The following is a 19,705-nucleotide window of genomic DNA, read 5'->3' as shown; positions in this document are numbered from 1 at the left end:
AATGGCAATTGAAATCTGTTGCCCAGTATAACAGTATAACTTATTGTTTGCATTTCCCCTCGGACAGGTGGTATCAAAATGCGCTACCCTTCCAAATATGTGCTCGTAACGGACATCGACGATTGGTCGCCTCCAGCAACAAGCAGCGCCGGCGGCTCCGCTCAGTCAACTCCGAACTCTGCAAAACCCACATCTCAACAGGCAGCATCTTCCCTCACCGTGGCGGTAACGAACTCGCTGGCCGCCACCAACGCTCTCGGAGATCTCAACTCAATGCTAACAGCCGGCACCTGCACTACTAGCGGCAGCAACCGAAACAATCCCGACCACCGGGATAGTAAACCACTAATGAACCCACCGCTCACGGTGCCGGAGTCTCCCTCCAACGATCTCGGCAACCAGAACAGCATGTCCTCGGCGGCGATCAACAATTCGGCCTCCGTTCTGATACCGGAACGGGTCTGGCAGGATTGTATAATGCATGCGGCGGCGCCAGCAGTCGCGGCGCCCTCCCAACAGTCTCCCGTCTCTGGTGAGAGCGGGGGTGGTGGTGTCTCCATCAAATCGGAACCAAAGGATCCCTCCTCGAATGCTTCTTCGAATGCGTCGTCGTTATCCACTAACAGTGGAGGATGCGGCGGCAATAACAACGAGAACAATGCGGGCAGCAATACTGCTCTGGTGGACGCGAATGCGAACTCCGTGTGGGAAATTACCGACCCGGCGGTAAAGATGCCCTGCTGTTGTATCAAGTAAGTACTACACGATCAAGCAACAATCTTCTAGAGTATGTATGTGTCACAACGCGCTCAAGCCAAAATAGTTATTATTTTAGAAATCAGTCACGGTATTATGTAGCTGTAGTTTAGTGTTTTACAATTTTTGGTGTTTCTTTTCTCTTGCCTGTTTAAGCTAGTTTCTAATTACACTCTAATTTCAATCCTCTAGTAATTAGAGCGTAGTTTACTTATCTGAGTTGTTGATGGGCATGCTAACTCTCTCTTTATCTCTCTATTTATTTCGCGCTTTTTTCCAATTTTATCGATGATCTCGAACTGAGCTTCATTTATGTCAGTTTGATTCTTGGATACTATATATTTTCTAAGTGAAAGCATGGGGTGGAACGATCAAAACTTGGTCAACCTATTTCACGTGTTTCTTTTCCGAACCGTTTTTTGCTTCCAACCCTTTTGAAGAAGACACAAAACTTCTTCAAGTTCCGCTTGACGAATGCCTATTATCTCTCTATAGGCAGAGCTCTGGGGTGAGGTAGGAGGGTTGTGATTCTTGGGTACCGCCTTCATCATATTCTCGGCACTCAACCCATCGTCTCCGATGTGTTTACAAAAAAAAACAAGGCCACAGCTTATACGTGGGGTGTAGCCGACGCAAAGATAGAAAACAAAATTATTGCAACACTTGGAACCAGCCATAGCTTTTGTTTTTATAGCGTAGGAAAGAACCTAGTTATGCACATTTTCTCTTCGAAGTGTACTGTTTACATCCTGTGAATGGCATAGTTTTGTATTTTGTTTCGGTCAAGAAGTGGAGACGCATGGAAAAAACAAATCCGTATTCATTCGTGTTTTGGGAAAATACTGTAGATATAAAATTGAACACGTTGAGCCCCGTATCGGTCCCTAGGGACTGACATTGAGCTATTCGTTAGGAAACTGTTGATCACCGGGGCTGACAGTTACAAAATGAGGAAATTAAAAAAATTGTTTTCGGATGTTTTACGTTGTATGACAACTTTCTAGCCGAATTTCTGACTGTTTTTTTTACAATAAATATTTTCGGGAGTTGGGACCGTCACTGATAGTGTGCAAATGATCTTGATGCGGGCTAAATGGAAAGCGCAGCAAGAACTGTCCGGGCCTCAACGGTTGAACGTCTCAAGTTTGCTTAATAATAAGGAAGACGTCTCACAAAGCTTTGCCCAAAAAAATCAAGGTGAGGGTTGGATTACTCCCTTATAAGGTCCAAATTTTCCAAACCGCGAAGAACGCCAGCAAAAAGTTTCCATACCTGTGCTAGGAAGCTTTACATGGAGATGTTGACCAAGTATAGTAGCTTCGTGATTGATGTCAAAACTCACGTCATTTCAAAACCAAAAAGTTTCTCGTTTTAAAATTTGTTGAACCTATAATTTCGCTTCGATAACTGTATGTGTAATAGACAAAAACATAGAAGTAAAAACACAATATTCACAACCCTGGTTGGGTTGGGGCCCAATCATTCTGTCTTCATTTTCTACATGAAATGTTTTAGCGAGATGGTCTATTTCTTTCCATCTACTTTATCTTTGATTGAATGAAAAATTACTCTTTTATCTTTGATTGTAAATATTTCAAGATACACACCAACGGAAAATCAATCTATAGTTTTGGTAACTTGATCAAATTTTGTGCAAGACCAAATTATTGCTTTATCGAAAATAAACTATTAGATTTTATTCAGTATATAAAACAGGATTTTATATAGGGTTGGGGAAAAAGAAATGTCGTATTTCTGATCGAAATTTGACGCTTCATTTAACATTCTTGAAATTATCCAATTTAAGTCAAATATGCGCCGTTTTGTTCGCAAACTTGTTGCCATTTAGAAGGCAACTTCATTATTCCCCCCTTATAAAACCCCCCCTCCTTATTTGCAAAAAACTCAGACAGCCAGTTTTCGCAAGCCTCTTTTGAGGCCAACTTACTATCACCAAGAGCGTTTTGCATGGACCGGAAGAGATGATAATCACTTGGAGACAGGTTCGAACTATACGATGGGTGCATTAGGACATCCCATCCGAGCTCCCGTTGCTTCTGGCGAGTCATCAAAGATGGGTGAGGCCGAGCGTTGTTCTAGTGGAAAACAACACCAATCATATTGATCATTTCTGGCCGCTTCGGGTCAATCACCTGCTTCAAACGGTCAAGCTGCTCACAGTAGAGAACCGAGTTGAGGGTCTGGCCACAGTTGAGCAGCTCATAGTGGATGATTCCCTTCCAATCCCACCGAACACATAGCAAAACCTAGCTGGCCGTCAATCCGGGCTTGGCGATGGTTTGGGCCGGCTCACCGCGCTTCGACCACGACTTTTTTCGCTTTAAGTTGTCGTACGTGATTCACTTTTCATCACCAGTCACCATCTTCTCCAAAAATGGGTCGAGTTCGTTCCGTTTCAGCAGTTCATCGCAGGCGTTGATTCGGTCTAAAAGATTTTTTGCGTCAACTCGTGTGGCACCCATACATCCAGCTTTTTTTGGAATCCAATCTTCTGCAAATGGTTCCAAACGGTTTTATGGTCTATACCCAGTTCTTGGTCAATCGAGCGGGTGCTCACAGGCCGGTCTACCTGGATGATTTCAACGATTTTATCGGTTTCCACGACGATTGGCCTACCAGTACGGGGTGTAACTTCGACAGCCACTACACCAGAACGAAATCGATCCAACCAACGCTGTGCTGTGCGAATCGTTACATTATCGGGTCCATAAACTACACGAATTTATTCGGCCGCTTTCGTTGCAGTTTTACCTCGCAGACAGTAAAAACGTAAAATATGGCGAATTTCTTGCTTGGTGGACTCCATCTTTGACGCGCTATAACTTGAGACTGAAAAGGACAATCACAACACTATCAAAACGACACTTGTAGCACAGATTGTCGTCTTTAAATAGCCGTATAGTATGACCCGATAAGTACAACACAAGATATGTTCAAGTGTTGCCATATATTGACAATATACGACATTTCTTTTTCCCCAACCCAATGGTCCTGATTCTCGAATACACTACGAATACACTTCACGGTGGAAACGGAATGAAACGTATTCGCGATGACAACGGTACGGTGTCGACATCTGGATGCGAGATTAGTTTCCCACTAAATTTATCATTATAATATCAAATTATCTTCAGATGAATTTTTTGTATGAGATTATTATATCACATGAAGAAAACAAAGTTTGTTTCGTTTTCACCGTGAAGTGTATTCCAGAATCAGGCCCAATATATTTACTTCGGCCATTGAAACGATCAACGAATTTGTGTCTATTTTCGATCGATCGTCAGCTGTTTGAGCGATCGATTTGAAAATTGATCTACAAGCTATTGAGGGGGTATACATTCTGTCGAATATATATAACGAGCATTTGTGATCTTAAAGGAAATTTATTATTATCATCTAAATTTATATTCATGCCTCCAAAATAAGCCTCTTTTGAATCAATACGCTTTTTCCAACGAACAATCCAGTCATCGAAACAGTTTTTATAACTGTATTGAGGGATTGCCGCGAATTCGTTTTTATGTCTTCAATGCTACCAAAACGGGTTCCACGAAGCGGTAATCTGAGTTTCGGAAATAGGGAAACGACACACATGTACATGATATCAGAATTTTTAGCACTAGTCGTGCTACGACTTTTATCATACCCAAAACATCAATCCCAAGCATGACGAACGGTCTCGTGAGAGATATTTTATTCACGGGCTAGTTCTCTCGAACTTAACTGACGATTTTCGAGCATTATTCCCTTTATTTCATTGAAATTTTCGTCAGTTGAAAGGTTAATGGTCGTGCTTATCCTGGCGAATCTTTCGTCTATTCTCGGCCGTCTTTGAATGTCTTATACCATTCATACACTTTCGTGTTTTCGACATAGTTGAGTCATCTAATGTATTCTGCAAAATTTCCAACGTTTCTGTACAAGGAATTTTGTCTAAGATATGAAATTTCACACAATATCTTTGAACAACAGTTAACATGTTCTCAATGGCGCTGTAAATAAACTTAATGACAGATAGCGCTCAAAGTTGACATTAGGACCACTGACAGCCATACAAAATTCAACGAGGTCGATAAGAAGATCAATCAATGAACAGTTCTGCGATTGGACCCATGAACTTGCTCATAGTAAGAAAACGTGAATGTTTGAAAGTATTGATAACAAAAAACAAATTTTGGGCGGGACGAAGTTTGCCGGGTCAGCTAGTGTACTTTTCTTTTTGCTCACTTACCAGGAATATAATTCAAGTGAAATGAAACAGATTTCCTTCAAGTATATTCGTCTTGTTGGCAGCTCAAAAAAATTCCACTTTTTAGTTGTCACTCGTTAGTAAGATTGCTAATAATTTGTTAAAGAAGCAACTATTCGGGAAAACGTTGTGGAAATATTTCCATAACAAGTGATGTAACAACATAACAATAACAAGGATCAGATAATGGTGAGGAATCAAATGTCTCAAACAGTCGAGGAATAAAAACGAATGAAAATCGAACTAAAAAAAATAAATCCAAACAGTAACCAAATGCAAGAATGCCAGGACGCGATAGTCCTAATTTAATCCGAATTTCGAACTCTAGATATCATATCCACCTCTAACATCATAATAAAGCATTCGTTGGAATTCGCCCATCACCACCACCACCACCGTAGATTGTAAGATAGAATTTATTCGAATTCATCTCATACAGAGCAAACGTTGCTGAGCTGAGTTGTGTGGCTCTTTCAGGTCTAGAAATTCGAACGGCGGACGAGCGCAGGGTAGCGGTACTTACTGCAGCAACAGCGGTGGCGTTACATCGACACATCGGGATTTGGGATACACTGTTCAAGGCAAAGATTCCAATGCATACTCAATTTGTCTCTCTGGAAAGTCCCCTCTCGCTAACGCTACCACCACCGGCAGCAGCGACGGAAATAGTAGTCGCAGTGGAAAGCAATTCCGACCGCATCCTGTACCGTTCCATAAGCGACCATACCAGCAGCTACCGAACCCGTCGTTTTCGTCGTCCACCTACTCCTTCAACGTCTCCATCACCGGTGTTACCGGTGCGGACAGTCCCGACGATCTCGAATTTCCTCAAAGGTGCGTTTTAGACTCTTCACCGGCAACAAAAATGCAATGGGAACTTAGTTTAAAAACATCACCTAAATACACCCTCTTCTTGCTGCTTCTCATCCACAAAAGCTAGCTGTTGTCATTTTGCTAAATAAAATCGTTTTTTTATTTACTTTTATCGATGTATTGTTTTGATTGTAACTCATAAATCCGACATTTGTATCCTCGAAACGATCACACAGCATAGGAAATAAACCAGGTTTTCACTTTAACCCGGGTGTTTAACTTGTCCCCCAGAACAGTAACCCATTTCCTTTCTCGATCTAAGGGTTTTATTGTCATATAAAACAATTCAGACAATTCCTCCCCCAAACAAACGCTCGCAATACACGGTGAAGGCATATTTCGTCATGTTTTTAACAAGCGTTGAGGCACACATTGTACAAGGTGACGGGAATAATTTTTTTATATAAGATCGAACCACTTTAACGATGATCTTTTCTTGGTTATCTCCGTTAGTTTGGGTCTGGTATTGAACACAATTCTGCTTCTAACGCCTAACATTGTCAGGTTTCAACACGCAACTTGCATTTCACGAGCTTTCATCATATTACCTCTTTACAATCCAAACTTTTTATTAGGTGCTGCCACTCTACTATCATGCGAACTGCGCTTTTTTTTCTTTGTGTTTTTGCATGTCTACGGTTTATGTAAAAAAATCAACTGTTACTGTCTGGTTTGATTCGGTTTCGGTTTGATCGCATGTTGTTTTTTGATACTGTTTCCTCGTGTAGAGATTGATTTATGTCAGAAATTAAATAGCTTTATTGTATTATCGTTTTATTGTGGTAATGTAGTTTGCGCGTTGATTGTGCAGGTATGGCGACTTTTAATCACGTATGATAATGTAATAAAATGGGTTGATTTTTTTGCTATAATTCGTTGATCACCCCAACCATGACCGGGATGGTTTAAGATACCACATCTTCTCTTGAATCGTATATGTCATATAGTTATGAGCAGAGCTGCATTTTTTCATCAATGTCACTGACAACTGACGAGCCACGTTAGTCACATCCTACTGACAAAAATGTTGGTCAAATGGTGACTGACGGAGTACGATGCAACAATTTGCCTGTTACTGAGCTTCGTCAATACGTTTTGACCGACCAAGTAGGCGGTAAAATTGTCAGCATCGAATTGATGATTGTCGGAGACTGCATTTTATTCTCATCGAGCAAAGGTTCGATTTTCTTTCTGGTTGTTGTTCCCTGTATTTACTGGAGTAAATACTATGTGGAACACGCCATAACGTGTAAGAATGGTATTCAGGTAGCCCAACGTAAACAAATGCACCCTGGTAAACGTGTAAACTTCCATTACATCAAGTGTCATAGTATTTCCCGTCTTGACTATCATATGGCACTGACTTGCAACATGCTTTGGTCGTCAACACACTCTGACAAACTATTTAGTATCGAAAAGTGAGGAATTTGTTTTGCTGGTTTATATTTTGTTGTACGTCGTTTGGTGGTAATGTTGCAATGGTCGTCATAGTAGCCCAAATATATGCAGTGACAATGACAAATTGCAGCTCTGGTTATGAGCCAGCCTTTACAGGCTGTGGTTCCACATTCCATCTCATAATGAATAACCCGAAAAAATGCCCCTAGTGTCTGACAAGTGCAGGGGCTTATAATAACCATCGAAACAAAAAATTATTTTCCTGTCACAATCAATTGTCATTTGAATACAGATAGATGAATTGTGAAATTTGACGAGAGTCTTTCAAAGATGGTTTTTAACGATGACCTATACGATTCAGTATTTAAATTTTTTGAATTTAGGAATTTTCTTCGAACAAATACTTAAGACCTGCATTTCTTATTTACAGCTATTGTAGCATTCTGAATTGTGTCTCGTAGTAATAGTATCACATTTTCATTCAAATATATGAGGATCATTCATTTTTCTGTTTTTCTTCCATGTCATCGTAAAATTTAGAGCAATTATGTCGGCTTCGATTGTCCAAGGCTTAACATCATAAACGCCGGTATCGAACAGAACGCTCCTCAAAACTGGTTCACAAGAAATCGTTGAAAAAAATCGGAACGCAAAACCATAACGAGAGGTAATTGTGCACTGAACTCGTAAGGAAGGGGGTATACGTAAGAAAATGCTGTGACAGCCCCTAAGGAATCCAAGGGAATGCTGCTCCTTAAAACTGTTTCTGTCATTCATCAGCTGCCGTTTTTAATTAGGTGATGTCAAAGGTAATTTTTAGTAAAAAAATCGCTTCCAATTTACCATCATCACGTTTGAAATTTTTATCGATGTCAGCTGTATTTTGTGCAAAAAAATGGATATATTCGAGATAACAAAGCGCCATTTCTGGGAAGCTTTGCTTTTCGTGTTCCATTCGAAGAATTCTGCGGTGGTAGCCCTTTGAATGACAGTTGACACCTATGGTAAGATGGTTGTGTCCAGGGTTGCCATCTATAATTTTCAAAAATCAGGAAGAATTAAAAAAAAATGAGGAGAAATCAGGATAGTTCATATTGGGCTGTCCAGAAAGTTCGTGCCGATTTTTGGGAGAACAAAAGCATCATTTTTGAAGGCAGACATACATTTATTTAGTTTTTTATGCACAGTTGTTTTTTTTATCCCATTTATTTATTTTAGGCTCAATAGCATTTTAGCTGTAACAGAGCCAAATTTGAATCGTGTACATGTCACATGGTTATCATATCTATAATTCGTACATTACACAGTTGCCATACGCCACTACTCCTTCTATACCATTACATATGGTACATTTACACAGTAGCCATTTAGGCGTAAGAGTTTTCTATCTGTTCTTCCATTATCCAGTTAGACCAGGACAGCGGAGACAGTTGATTGATCATTGTTGAGTTGTTTATAGAACAGAAGCCCGATGTGTCTTGCAGAGCAGTTGTATGGATGAATCGATCTTATTTCGACCGTGGATCGATCTCCATCGCTGATGATTGTTGCGTGGACGTAGCTATTCTGTAACAACACAAAGATGATCAATGAGGGTCCTGAGTTTTGAACTCACGATCGATCGCTTACTAAGCGAACGTGCAACCAATGTGGCTACGGAGACCCCCTATGCACAGTTGCTGGAAGAGTAAATTTCGGATTTCTCCTGAGCGAATCCACCTTTGTTCGAGATGGAAAATGCTAAAAGCTGAAAGCATTTATTCAGCCGAAATTTAACTACCATTAATTACAATGATTACTTACATCTAGTTTAACCTCCAATTTTTCTCCTATCCAACAAATGTGTAATTGTAGATGTTCCTAGAACCTATCAATTCAGTAAGGCATAATGTAATCGAATTCATTTTTAAATTCAGTGCCACTTACGACTTCAAGAAATTGTTACGAAACTATAATAGCTGACTCAAAGCGCTCTAAGTTTTGATTTGTGATCCTCGAATATCTTCCAAGGGGAGAGTAAAGGAAATTTGGAAAATAGAAATTTTGTTTTCGATGCCAAATGATTTAAAAATGCATAAAACGTCGTGTTATCACAAAAAAAATTTTGACCGAAAATCGACTTTTTGGGACTTAGCCGGAGTGGCCAAAAATCAAAATTTTGAGTGCTTTGAGGCACCCCTAAATCATGTCCGATTGAGCTGAAATTTTGTCACAGGTAATTTTTTTGGACCAGTAAACAAAATGTACATGGTCGGGTCTTTAAATTCGATAATTATTTTTTTTCCATACCTTCATTGCAGGCTAAGCCCCAGAAGGTCGATTTTCGGCCAAATTTTTTTTTTTCGAGATGACGCCAGATCTTCCAAATTTCCTCCCTTGGCAAATTTTCGAGGATCAAAGAATCAAAACTTTGAGCGCTTTGAGGCACCCCTAAATCATAATCGAACGAGCTGAAACTTTGCACAGATCATTTTTTGGGTCGATAAACATAATGAACATGGTCGGTTTTTGAAATTCGATGATGAAATTTTTTCCATACATCCATTGCTACCCTAATTTACCGAATGGACAATTCACCCGAACGGAACGTTTACTAGAATGCGGCATTTACCCGAATGGAATGTTTACCCGAATGAAGGAAAAATTCCGACAGATCAGATTATGAGTTTTGTCGAATCTCCTGTTACGAAGCTACGAAGTAAAATGAAATTCACTACTCATTTACCCATTGTAATGCGTAAGGAAATGAACGCATGTACTTTTTTATATGAACGAACAAAAATCACTCGTTTCGAAATGCGGAATGCCACCCCAGGTTTGCTTGCGAGTAGTCGCCGCTTACGACGGCGCGACGACGGTAGACTCGGGTTGCGTCACCTCGGCGGCTTGAGGCCGCCTCGGTTCCTTATTATTTAGATTACAGTGATCTGAGAATAAGAATTGCACTTCAGTGCCATAATACGTATGTACCAAAATTGTCAGCTTTCTTTGAAGTAAGCGGGTTGCGTCATGCTTATGAATGTATAAATTTCATAATTCGTTATAAAAATGATTTTTTTCACTTTCATTATTTTTAAAAAGATTTTATTGAACGCCATTATTTCTCAAATTGTACCACCCATAAACGTACGAGACAAATATGATCTTTATATAACACTGATCACAAATAAATATACAAATACTTTCTAATAATAAAATTTGCGTAACAGTAGACTGCTTTGTCCATCTCTACTCCATGGTTTGGTTTCCTTATTCGTTGTCACATATTTTTTCGTGACGGACAAGGTGAGTCGATGCGTATTAAAAATTATTGTACATTTGCCGATAGCAAACACTCATTATAATCAGAGGATAGGAGATGACTGTTGAAACCATGTGAAACCATCATAGGTGCTCGCTACCAAACAAAACTTATGCGTCTCAGTTAAGCACTGCAATTGACGAGTTGTGTCCGAGACACGACCGCACAGTTAACGTAGGATTATTTCGAGATATCTGTTGCATGTTGGTTTTAAATATGATATTAGAAACATTCCAGCAAAAGGACAGTAACAGGGTGGCGCATAAGTCACGCAACCGATTTGCACAAAAAAAAAATCGTATAAAAATGTCTCACGATACAAAATCTGTATTCTCGAATGAAAAACGATACAAAGTCGACCACTGAACCACTTAGCAACCAACACGCTTGATAGTTACGGCGCGATAGTTTTTTTTCCTTCAGAGAGCGTTGCGTGACTTATGCGTCACCCTGTATTAAAACTAAGAAAGCAGCAGACATTCAGAATAGGGGTGAAGGTAAAATCAAGTAACGATCATAAAACAGATTGAAAATATATTATTAGGCTATCGGAAAGTTCGTACGAATTAGAAGATTCATTACAGACATCTAAAACCACCAATAATGAGCATCTGATGGAGTTTGATTAGGTAAATCGTTACGATGTATGTGTTCCACACAGTTTGACCGCGGTACACATGGTATGGAGTACATCTCCATCTGCTACACGTCTTTTAAACGACAAATAAGTGTGACGTTTCTGAAGCATATCGTGACGGGTGATGAGAAATGGATCATCTACAACAATCTTGAGTGAAAACAAATCTTTGGGGAAGCGAAATGAACCATCATTAGCTCTACCCCCAGAAGCGATCGACACCCAAACAATCTTTTTATAAGCTTTTACGAAATAACCAATCGATAATCTCTAGCATGTATTACTCACAGATACATGAATTTATGGCAGCGATCCAGCGGAATAGGTACTGAGAGTTTCATGTCAATCTCACAGGTTCAACAAAGGTCACTTGGTGGTCTGGGTATAGGCTCCTGAATTTTAATTAGCGCATTGGAAACCCTATAAAAACAATCTACCTGTGTATTGTGCATTCTAAATAAGATGGTTATAGTCGCATATCTGAAACCATAGCCACGAATTCCGTATGAAGTTTGCATTTTTGCATTACATGCTCTGCAATATGGCTTGAACACCTGTGTTGAAGAATAAAGGTGTAAGCATTTTACCTATTTACCCTTAAGATTTGATTCAGTTAGAATCTTGAATCCCAATTCATTTTATACCAGCGGACGAAGTAGGTGTATCTCGAATAATTTGCAGAGAAATATTTAGAAAACCTGTATCTTCCGACAGTGAAAATTTCATGTTGATCCGTTTCGTTTTGAAAAAGTAGTGCAGGATGGATGCCGAGAGAAGAAACCCACACCCACATAAATAATCCGGTGTATTCAGGTACTCTAATCACGAAATCGCTGAAGGTGGCTAAGTCGACAGTGTATGATGTACTGAAACGTCTTCATGAACGTGCAATTGTTGTTCCGATAGATCAGAGGACGCGTCTTAACGGAACATACGATCAGAAGCCAAGGTGAGACTAAGGTTTTCATCACAAACAAGACAATGGACTCGAAAATGTATAGGGAGAGTGCATGCAGAAATGTCCGGTGAAGTTTTGGTCAGATTTTGGTAAGCTGCCACTAAAGTCGAGGGGTGCTTCAGTGGTACTTCGTAACAATGGGATCGATTACATTGATAAAGGCTTCAATCCTCCCAATTCCCCCCAATCGAAAAATTTTGGGCAATTGTGAAGCGGGATTGCGGAATTGGTGCCAAACTTACTCGAGATGCTGCAGACATGAAGAAAATAAAATGGCCGTTGAGGTTGATCAACAGAGTCCAAACTTTGATGAAGGGTATCCGATGAAAAATACGAAAATTAGTCAACCTGTGAAGGAATAATATTTACAATATATTCTTTTAATTACAGTAAATTATCTATATTTTAATACAATAATTATAACGTTTCTTATACTTTAAACCAACCCTGAGATACAACTGGTTTTATGATTGCCGATTCTAAATGAATCTAGCTTTAATCAACATCATGAGAAAGGTTGGCTTCATCTTCTAGTTGAACTTTTCATCATTATTTACTTGCTTACTTCATCCAAACAGTAACACAAAAAGTTATATAAATTATGTTCTTCAGTTCTTCATTTTGAAAATGAAATGTACGTTATACTGAAGTTCCGTTGTACTTGGTTCAAAAAAAATAGAACCATTTTAAGGAAAACAAATTTAAAAAAAAAAGTAGTATAAAATTCCGGGTCTTTATAGTAGAGATGAAACGGATATCCGGTAGCCTATCCGGCCGGATACCGAATATTAGAAAATATAAATAAGTTCTTATTAACACAAGATAAACCATAATAAAATAGCTCATTAACATCATTCACACATGATTAAAAGTAATGTTTGATTATTGAAATGCCAGATTTGTTTTTCCAAATTCGAATTAACATAATTTCTAGCAAATCTTGTCAATTGAATATACTCCTCCACCAAATGTAAGAATCGTGATTGCGATCGATTCGAAATGTTTTCACATAACAGTCGATTTAGTTTGCAATGAAATATTTTCTCTGAACGCGGTACTGACTATTATTTTTGATTGCGATTTCGTTGAAACAGTCTAAAAAGATGCCATGGTCGTGTAAGGTTTCGTCTCTTTTGTCTTTAAACTAACTTTTAAATGGTTTGATATGGGTCCAGAGAGGTTGAATTAAGTAATGTGGATGTTTTTCCCAAGTAGTTGAAATGGTTTCTCAATAACAGTTCGGCTGAAAAGTTCATAAGGTTGACGTCTAGATGGCGCCTCTTGCAAAAATCTACTTGACTATCACGAAGCACCATCTTTTCAAAGGATACGTGTCAAAATTTGACAGCAATCGGTCGATTGGTTTGTTACAGCATTGAGAGTGAAGCAACTTTTGTTAACAATAACAAAAGTTCACAAGAAAAAAAAACAAAACAATGAAAACGATGGCAAAATTGCATGAATTGGGCTTCGAATTGCTTCCGTATCATTCGTATCCTTCAGATCTGGCCCCCAGCGACTATTTTCTGTTTGCAGACCTGAAGAGAATGCTCGCTGGCAAAAAAATTAAGACCGATGATGAAGTGATTACCGAAACTGAGGCCTATTTTGGAAAAACCGTAAGAGTTCAATTTCTGTTTTTATTTATATTATGACATGCGGTAGCTCTACTGAAGTACAGGGTGACTCAAAAGTCATTAAATCCTTTAAACATAAGGTGACTATCAATACGGTGTCGATAGTCAATATTTATACTACCAAACAAGCAGGTGACCACTTTACCCCCATGCTCTGCTCTGCAAGAAACATTGGGCTGCTGTTCTATTATAATAACTCAACCATATGCAATGGAATAGAAGGGAATACTCTTATGCCGAGAAATGGCAACTGTGTAATGTGCTAATTATAGATATAATAAATAAATAAAATTACAGCTAAAATACCAATGAGCATGAGGAGGCGATCTGGCGTAGTGGTAACATCCATGCCTCTCACGCTAAAGGTCACGAGTTCAATTCTCACTCCCGACATTCTTCCTAAAATGGAAGTAAAAGTGACGAACCAGCCAAATGAGTTGAAGATCACTATAATACAGATAAAAAAAAAAAAAAACCAATGAGCATAAAATAAACAAGTGAGACAAAAAAAAATCTAACCAATAAATCGACATATCTAGAATGATAATTTCCAATCTTTTTTTCTTCAGAAGCCATCATACGATTCATATTGTTTTGAAATGAATGGATTCATGATGGGCTGAATCAGTTATTACTTCAACAAAATAGGAAAACCATAACTACTAAAATAAAAAAAAAATGCATATGAATAATATGATACAAGTTATTTTTTTAATGAATTTCAATGTGTAAAGAATTTGTAGGTGACTAACTGCTGCATATAGAAAATAGTGATTTATTGTCATTGAAATGTTTTTAATAATCAGAGAGTTAGCATCTGGTGGTTATACTTTCTTTTCAAATTTTAGATTTCAGATTTTACAATTCACGGTTGTTACACAAAACTAAGAGACTCGTACATAACAATAGTATATAGAATTACAGAAAAACGTCTTGAAAGCAAATCGTTACGTGTCTGCGAACGTTCGTGAGCTCAACATTCAGGACTCTTGATTGACCATGTTTGTGTGTGTTATTCTAGAATAACTACGTCCACACAACAAGCACGAGGAAATCCTACCATTCTCCGTCCATACACGCTCTACTCTGCTGTTTGCAACAAGAAATATTGCACTAGTTGTGCTACTAATAACCCAAAAATGAAATATCAACTTTCCCACTGTACGGTCCAACTGTTTTAGCTACGATGAACAGACGATATTGTGCATTTTACAATATGTGTTGAAAAGATAAACAAGTGCACGATCAAACCCTATAGCTGAACATGTTTAAGGAACCTATATTCAATAAATGAACGGGATAGGAATGACAATAGAAAATTATTTTCGCTAGTTCAGAATGAATGACTTAGGGTGCCACAAGAGCTTTTGAAGCCCATTGTTTCTATGTTGATCTAGTTCAACAATTTCGCATGTTAATAATTTATGGTTCTGCATATATTTTTAATTGTATTCGTTAATTTATATTCGTATTCTAACATTCATGCATTCTTATAACACATCTGTAAAATGTCGCTTTTTGAAGAATAAAATACGATAGTCGCATTTAAGGCATTTAATTCGCTCAGCCTTGTCAAACAAACAAACGCCATTTGATCACAATTACCATGCTTTGTTCTCTCTAGATTAAACCAAAACTGTGGCGCAGCTGGCGGAAGCACGCCGTACGGAGGACCGCCTTCCTACTGTCGGAATCCTCTCTCGATAGGTGACTCCCATCCGCTGCCATCGGAGGGCTCTCCCGCGAGTGCGGCACCTTCACCGATGCAACCTTCCTCAGTATCTCAGCCGACGTCGGTTCCCTCGGGCGATCAGGTAAAGTGTATCATTCATTGTCTCCTCTTTTAGCAAAACTAATATTCTGTTTATTATATATTCCAGCTCATAACCATGTCACCACATCCACCCGCATCGAATAATCCGCGCAGTGTGCAACCCGGCACGCCCTGCTTGGACCATCTGGATAAGAACACACCGGCGCCGACACCGACGGATCAGCATGACAGCAAAAGTATAACCGCTTCACCGTACCACACGCCATCGCACACGGGCGGGGTTATGAGCGTGGAAGCACCCTCCTCGCAGCAGCCCCAACAACAGCAGACGACTCCACAGCAACAACAGCAGCAACAGCTCACTCAGCAACAACAAATGCAGCATCAACAACAACCATCACAACAACAACAACAGCAACAGCAATTGGTGGGAGCCAACTTGAGCAGCACGAGCAGTGACAGTAGCGGAGGAACCACCAACAGTAGTCCCGGCAATAACAACCTGCCGCCCAGCCACGGAATGATGATGGGAATCAAGATCAAATCCGAGGGAGGGTTGGGGATCACGGCGGAAGGGGGAAGTATGCTGGGCTCAGGCCCTTGCATATACAGCAGTCTCAATCCGGTAGCCGTTCAAAATCAGATCAGCAAGAAGGAAGCGATGCTGCAGATACTGCAGTCACTCAAGCGGCCTTCGTTGTCCTCGAGGGACTACGAGAGCATGATGACGGAGGACAGTCCGTGTACGTCGCATCTGCTGTACGACTACTCGGCGATAGACGCCTGGATGAACCATCCGGTGAAGAAGCATAAACCAAATGAAGATTCCAAGCTGGCGCAACAAATACGACAGTTGGATCTGTACTCGGATCAGAAGCATTCGACGGACAAGTATTTGCCGTCGGTGCAAAACGTGGCACCCGATGGGACAGCGACGAGATCAATGGGACCAGGCGTTGGTGGGATCAAGCAAGACCCTCAAGATCCACTCGCCTTGCCAGAGGATGTTAACTCTGGATCGGGAGAGTCGAGGCTACTCAGTGAAAGTCAAATAAAGACAGAGGTAGGATGTGAGGCAAGAGAGGGGGACGGTCAAATGCTTGGGGCCCATGAAATAAAGAAAGAGAAGGAGGACAAAGACGACAGCTTGTTCACGGAACAGGGTCTTCAACCGGCGCTCGACGATTTGGATCAGTTGTTCGATGATAGTAATAACTATCACGATGACACGGACATGCATGCAAACACAAGTCCTGCGTCCACCAAGAGCGGCGGGGTCTGTATGGAAACGATCAAGATGTTTCCTGGGTCGGGAAATATCGTGAACTCCGGAATACTTAGTCCAAAGGAGCTGTCCCAAATGTTTCCCACTCCACCAAGTTTGGAACATCATCCAAATTCGAGTCCCGGTGGGGGAGGGTGCCTTTCCGATGGGATGGTGATTGATACCATGGTAGAAACGACAGCGATTCCAATTCTTGGCAGTCCGCAGGAGGAACCAATCGATGATTGGTCGTACGTGTTTCTTCCGCCTCCCATTTGTAAGTATGTGGGATCTTCAAAGTATGCTCCCTTGCAGCAACTTCCAAGCCAACTTATACAGCCTCAAATCACGCTTCCCCTTAACTGCGTTTACAAATCGAGTTCGCAGCTACGGAAGGAGAAGCAGGAACGGGAGAAGCTCATAAAGATGCGAGAAGCTCAGGACCAACAAGAAGCCGCCCAACAGCAGCAGCAGCAGCAGCAACAAACTCAGTCGGAAAACATTGCACCAAATGTTGGAGCCGTCAGCACTAAGATTATAAAGCAGGAAACTCCATTGACTGTGCCACAGCCTCTGAGCACACCCAATTCGCTCAATTTGAATGGGCCTGGACATCCCTACTCAAATTCACCGTCCCAAGGTGGTCAATCACAGCCCCTTTCAAGGCCACCTTCAGTCAACTCCTTACCGGGTGGAATGATGGGTTCCGGTGGAAACATGATGAGCCCATCTCCCATGAATAATGGGCTGATGAATAATAGCATGTTCCATCCGGGCATGGGCATAAACGTCCCGTTGCGGCAGGGGATGTCACCTATATCGCCGGCTACACCAGGCGGAGGTAGCGCTACCGGAGGCAACCCCATGCGGGTTCCCACGCCGCAAACCTCCTGCCCTCTACCATATCCATCACCCATCGGTGCCATCAACAACATTGGCAGTCCGAATCCGCTGAACCAAATGAATTTCCGAAGGACGCCAATTCTTCCGCCGCCTCCGTACGATGTTGCCATTGCGTCCCCGGCTACCTCCACTACCTCATCCTATCACAACAAACAGTACGGAATAGAGGATGGCCCACAGACGCCCTCCGCCGGAGGCCCCGGTGGCGGGCCAACGCAGCGAATACCGATCGAAACGAACGCCCTGCTGGTCAATGTTCTGCTGTATGACACCTCGCTCAATATCTTCCGGGATCACAACTTCAACAGCTGTACGCTGTGCGTGTGTAACGCTGGACCAAAATGTGTGGGTAACATCCGGGGAGCAGACTCCGGCCTTTATTTGGCGCTTCCAGGAACCAGTTTCCTCAGCAGCGGGAAGAGCTGCGCAGCGAGTGGTAGCAGCAGTGAGCGGGAGGCAAAGTCAACACCGTCCTCCGTGTCGCAGTTCAACGGGAACAATCACAACAACAACGGTGCCTTTGGTATGATGGACTCACCTGCGGCTGCGACGAATAGTGGGGCTTCGGGTGGAGCCAACCTAGGGGTGGTATCCATCAACACGAACAACCTCCAGAATGGGTACCTGGATGAGGACCCGGTCAAATGTACGTGCGGTTTCAGCGCTCTAGTGAACAGACGGTTAGCGCACCGAGCGGGTCTTTTCTACGAGGATGAGCTGGAGATCACCGGAATGGCCGAGGATCCAGCACTGCACAAGAAAAACTCGCTGCTCGGATTCCTTCTCGGGAAAGGTGATTATAGTAGTGGTATCAACTGTGATAATTCGCCCCTGCCACTCAGGATCATGGATCTGCTGCGGGAGCATTGTGCGGTCATACAGAGTTCTAGCAACTCAATACACAGAGCGGTCGCTCGGTTCCGAAGTGCAATGACGGCCAAGAGTTTAACGAACGTGACCGTACACATGCTGGAGTATAGCGACGCAAACGACGTGATCAGTCTGGCGCTGGAACAGAGTAGGTTGCAGGCTGTTACGGAAAACCGATTGGAATACTTACCACTAGTCAAATCAGGTCTACTCCGAGGTGTGATGAATGTCCACAAGTGGCCATACCTGCGAGCGGGAGGACCCCGAAGTAATCAAGATATTATCCGAATCATGAAATCGATGCAACCTCTGCTTCAGGATGCATTCCACAAAAAATGCACCACCCGACTTTGGGATGCTCCTTACACGATACAGGGGCCCCTCACCTGGCGACAGTTCCATCGGCTGGCCGGTCGAGGCACCGGTGGGCAGTGTGAACCTCAACCAGTTCCATCGCTGGTCGTCGGCTACGAAAAGGACTGGCTCTCGCTGTCACCGTACTCGATCCAGTACTGGGACAAACTACTTCTCGAACCGTACTCTTACCCCCGGGACATCGCCTATGTGGTCGTGCTTCCGGACAACGACTATGTCGTCTCCAAGGTGAAAACCTACTTCAAAGAACTCAGTACAACGTACGAAATGTGCAAACTCGGCCGACACAATCCCATCAAGGGATGGGACGGCATCCTGCGGGTGGGTTCCAATCGAGTCCTCAAGGAGACTCAAAATTCCAGCATAGATGAATGGTTCACCAGTCTTGGCGACACCCGGCTCAGTGAGTTGCTCAGGCTGTACGCACAGACCTGCCAGCAGCAGCTGGCGCCGTATCTATCGAAAGTGCCCTCCGATAAGAGCCTGCTGGACCCACCGGAGAACCACAATGTGTCCGCATCCTCCCATGCGGCCGCTCTGGCTCTTGCGCAAGCAAGTTCAACACCCAACCGGGAAGCGCCCGGTCAAAGCCCGATGCCACCGCCACCACCGAGCACCCCGGATCCAAATCAACCAGGTGACAAGGCACCCAGCACACCAAAGTCCGAGAATGGTAAGTGCTATGG

At 41.9% G+C, this 19,705-nt stretch overlaps 1 protein-coding gene across 2 annotated transcripts in view; it reads left to right on the top strand.

Moving 5' to 3' along the window:
- Window positions 1-19,705, top strand: part of LOC129764897 (mediator of RNA polymerase II transcription subunit 13) — a 144,522-nt gene that overhangs the window by 113,034 nt on the left and 11,783 nt on the right. The window contains exons 7-10 of one of the 2 annotated variants that reach the window (XM_055764526.1): window positions 68-752; window positions 5,507-5,863; window positions 15,458-15,647; window positions 15,714-19,692. In XM_055764526.1, coding sequence (XP_055620501.1) covers window positions 68-752; window positions 5,507-5,863; window positions 15,458-15,647; window positions 15,714-19,692 — 5,211 coding nt within the window. The remainder of the gene's footprint in view (window positions 1-67; window positions 753-5,506; window positions 5,864-15,457; window positions 15,648-15,713; window positions 19,693-19,705) is intronic. The other variant, XM_055764527.1, reaches the window with a different exon arrangement.

This window comes from Toxorhynchites rutilus, chromosome 2 (assembly GCF_029784135.1).
Source record: "Toxorhynchites rutilus septentrionalis strain SRP chromosome 2, ASM2978413v1, whole genome shotgun sequence".
NCBI lineage: Eukaryota > Metazoa > Arthropoda > Insecta > Diptera > Culicidae > Toxorhynchites > Toxorhynchites rutilus.
Note: the sequence above shows the minus strand (reverse complement) of the source record. Positions and strands in the feature narration are given on the sequence as shown.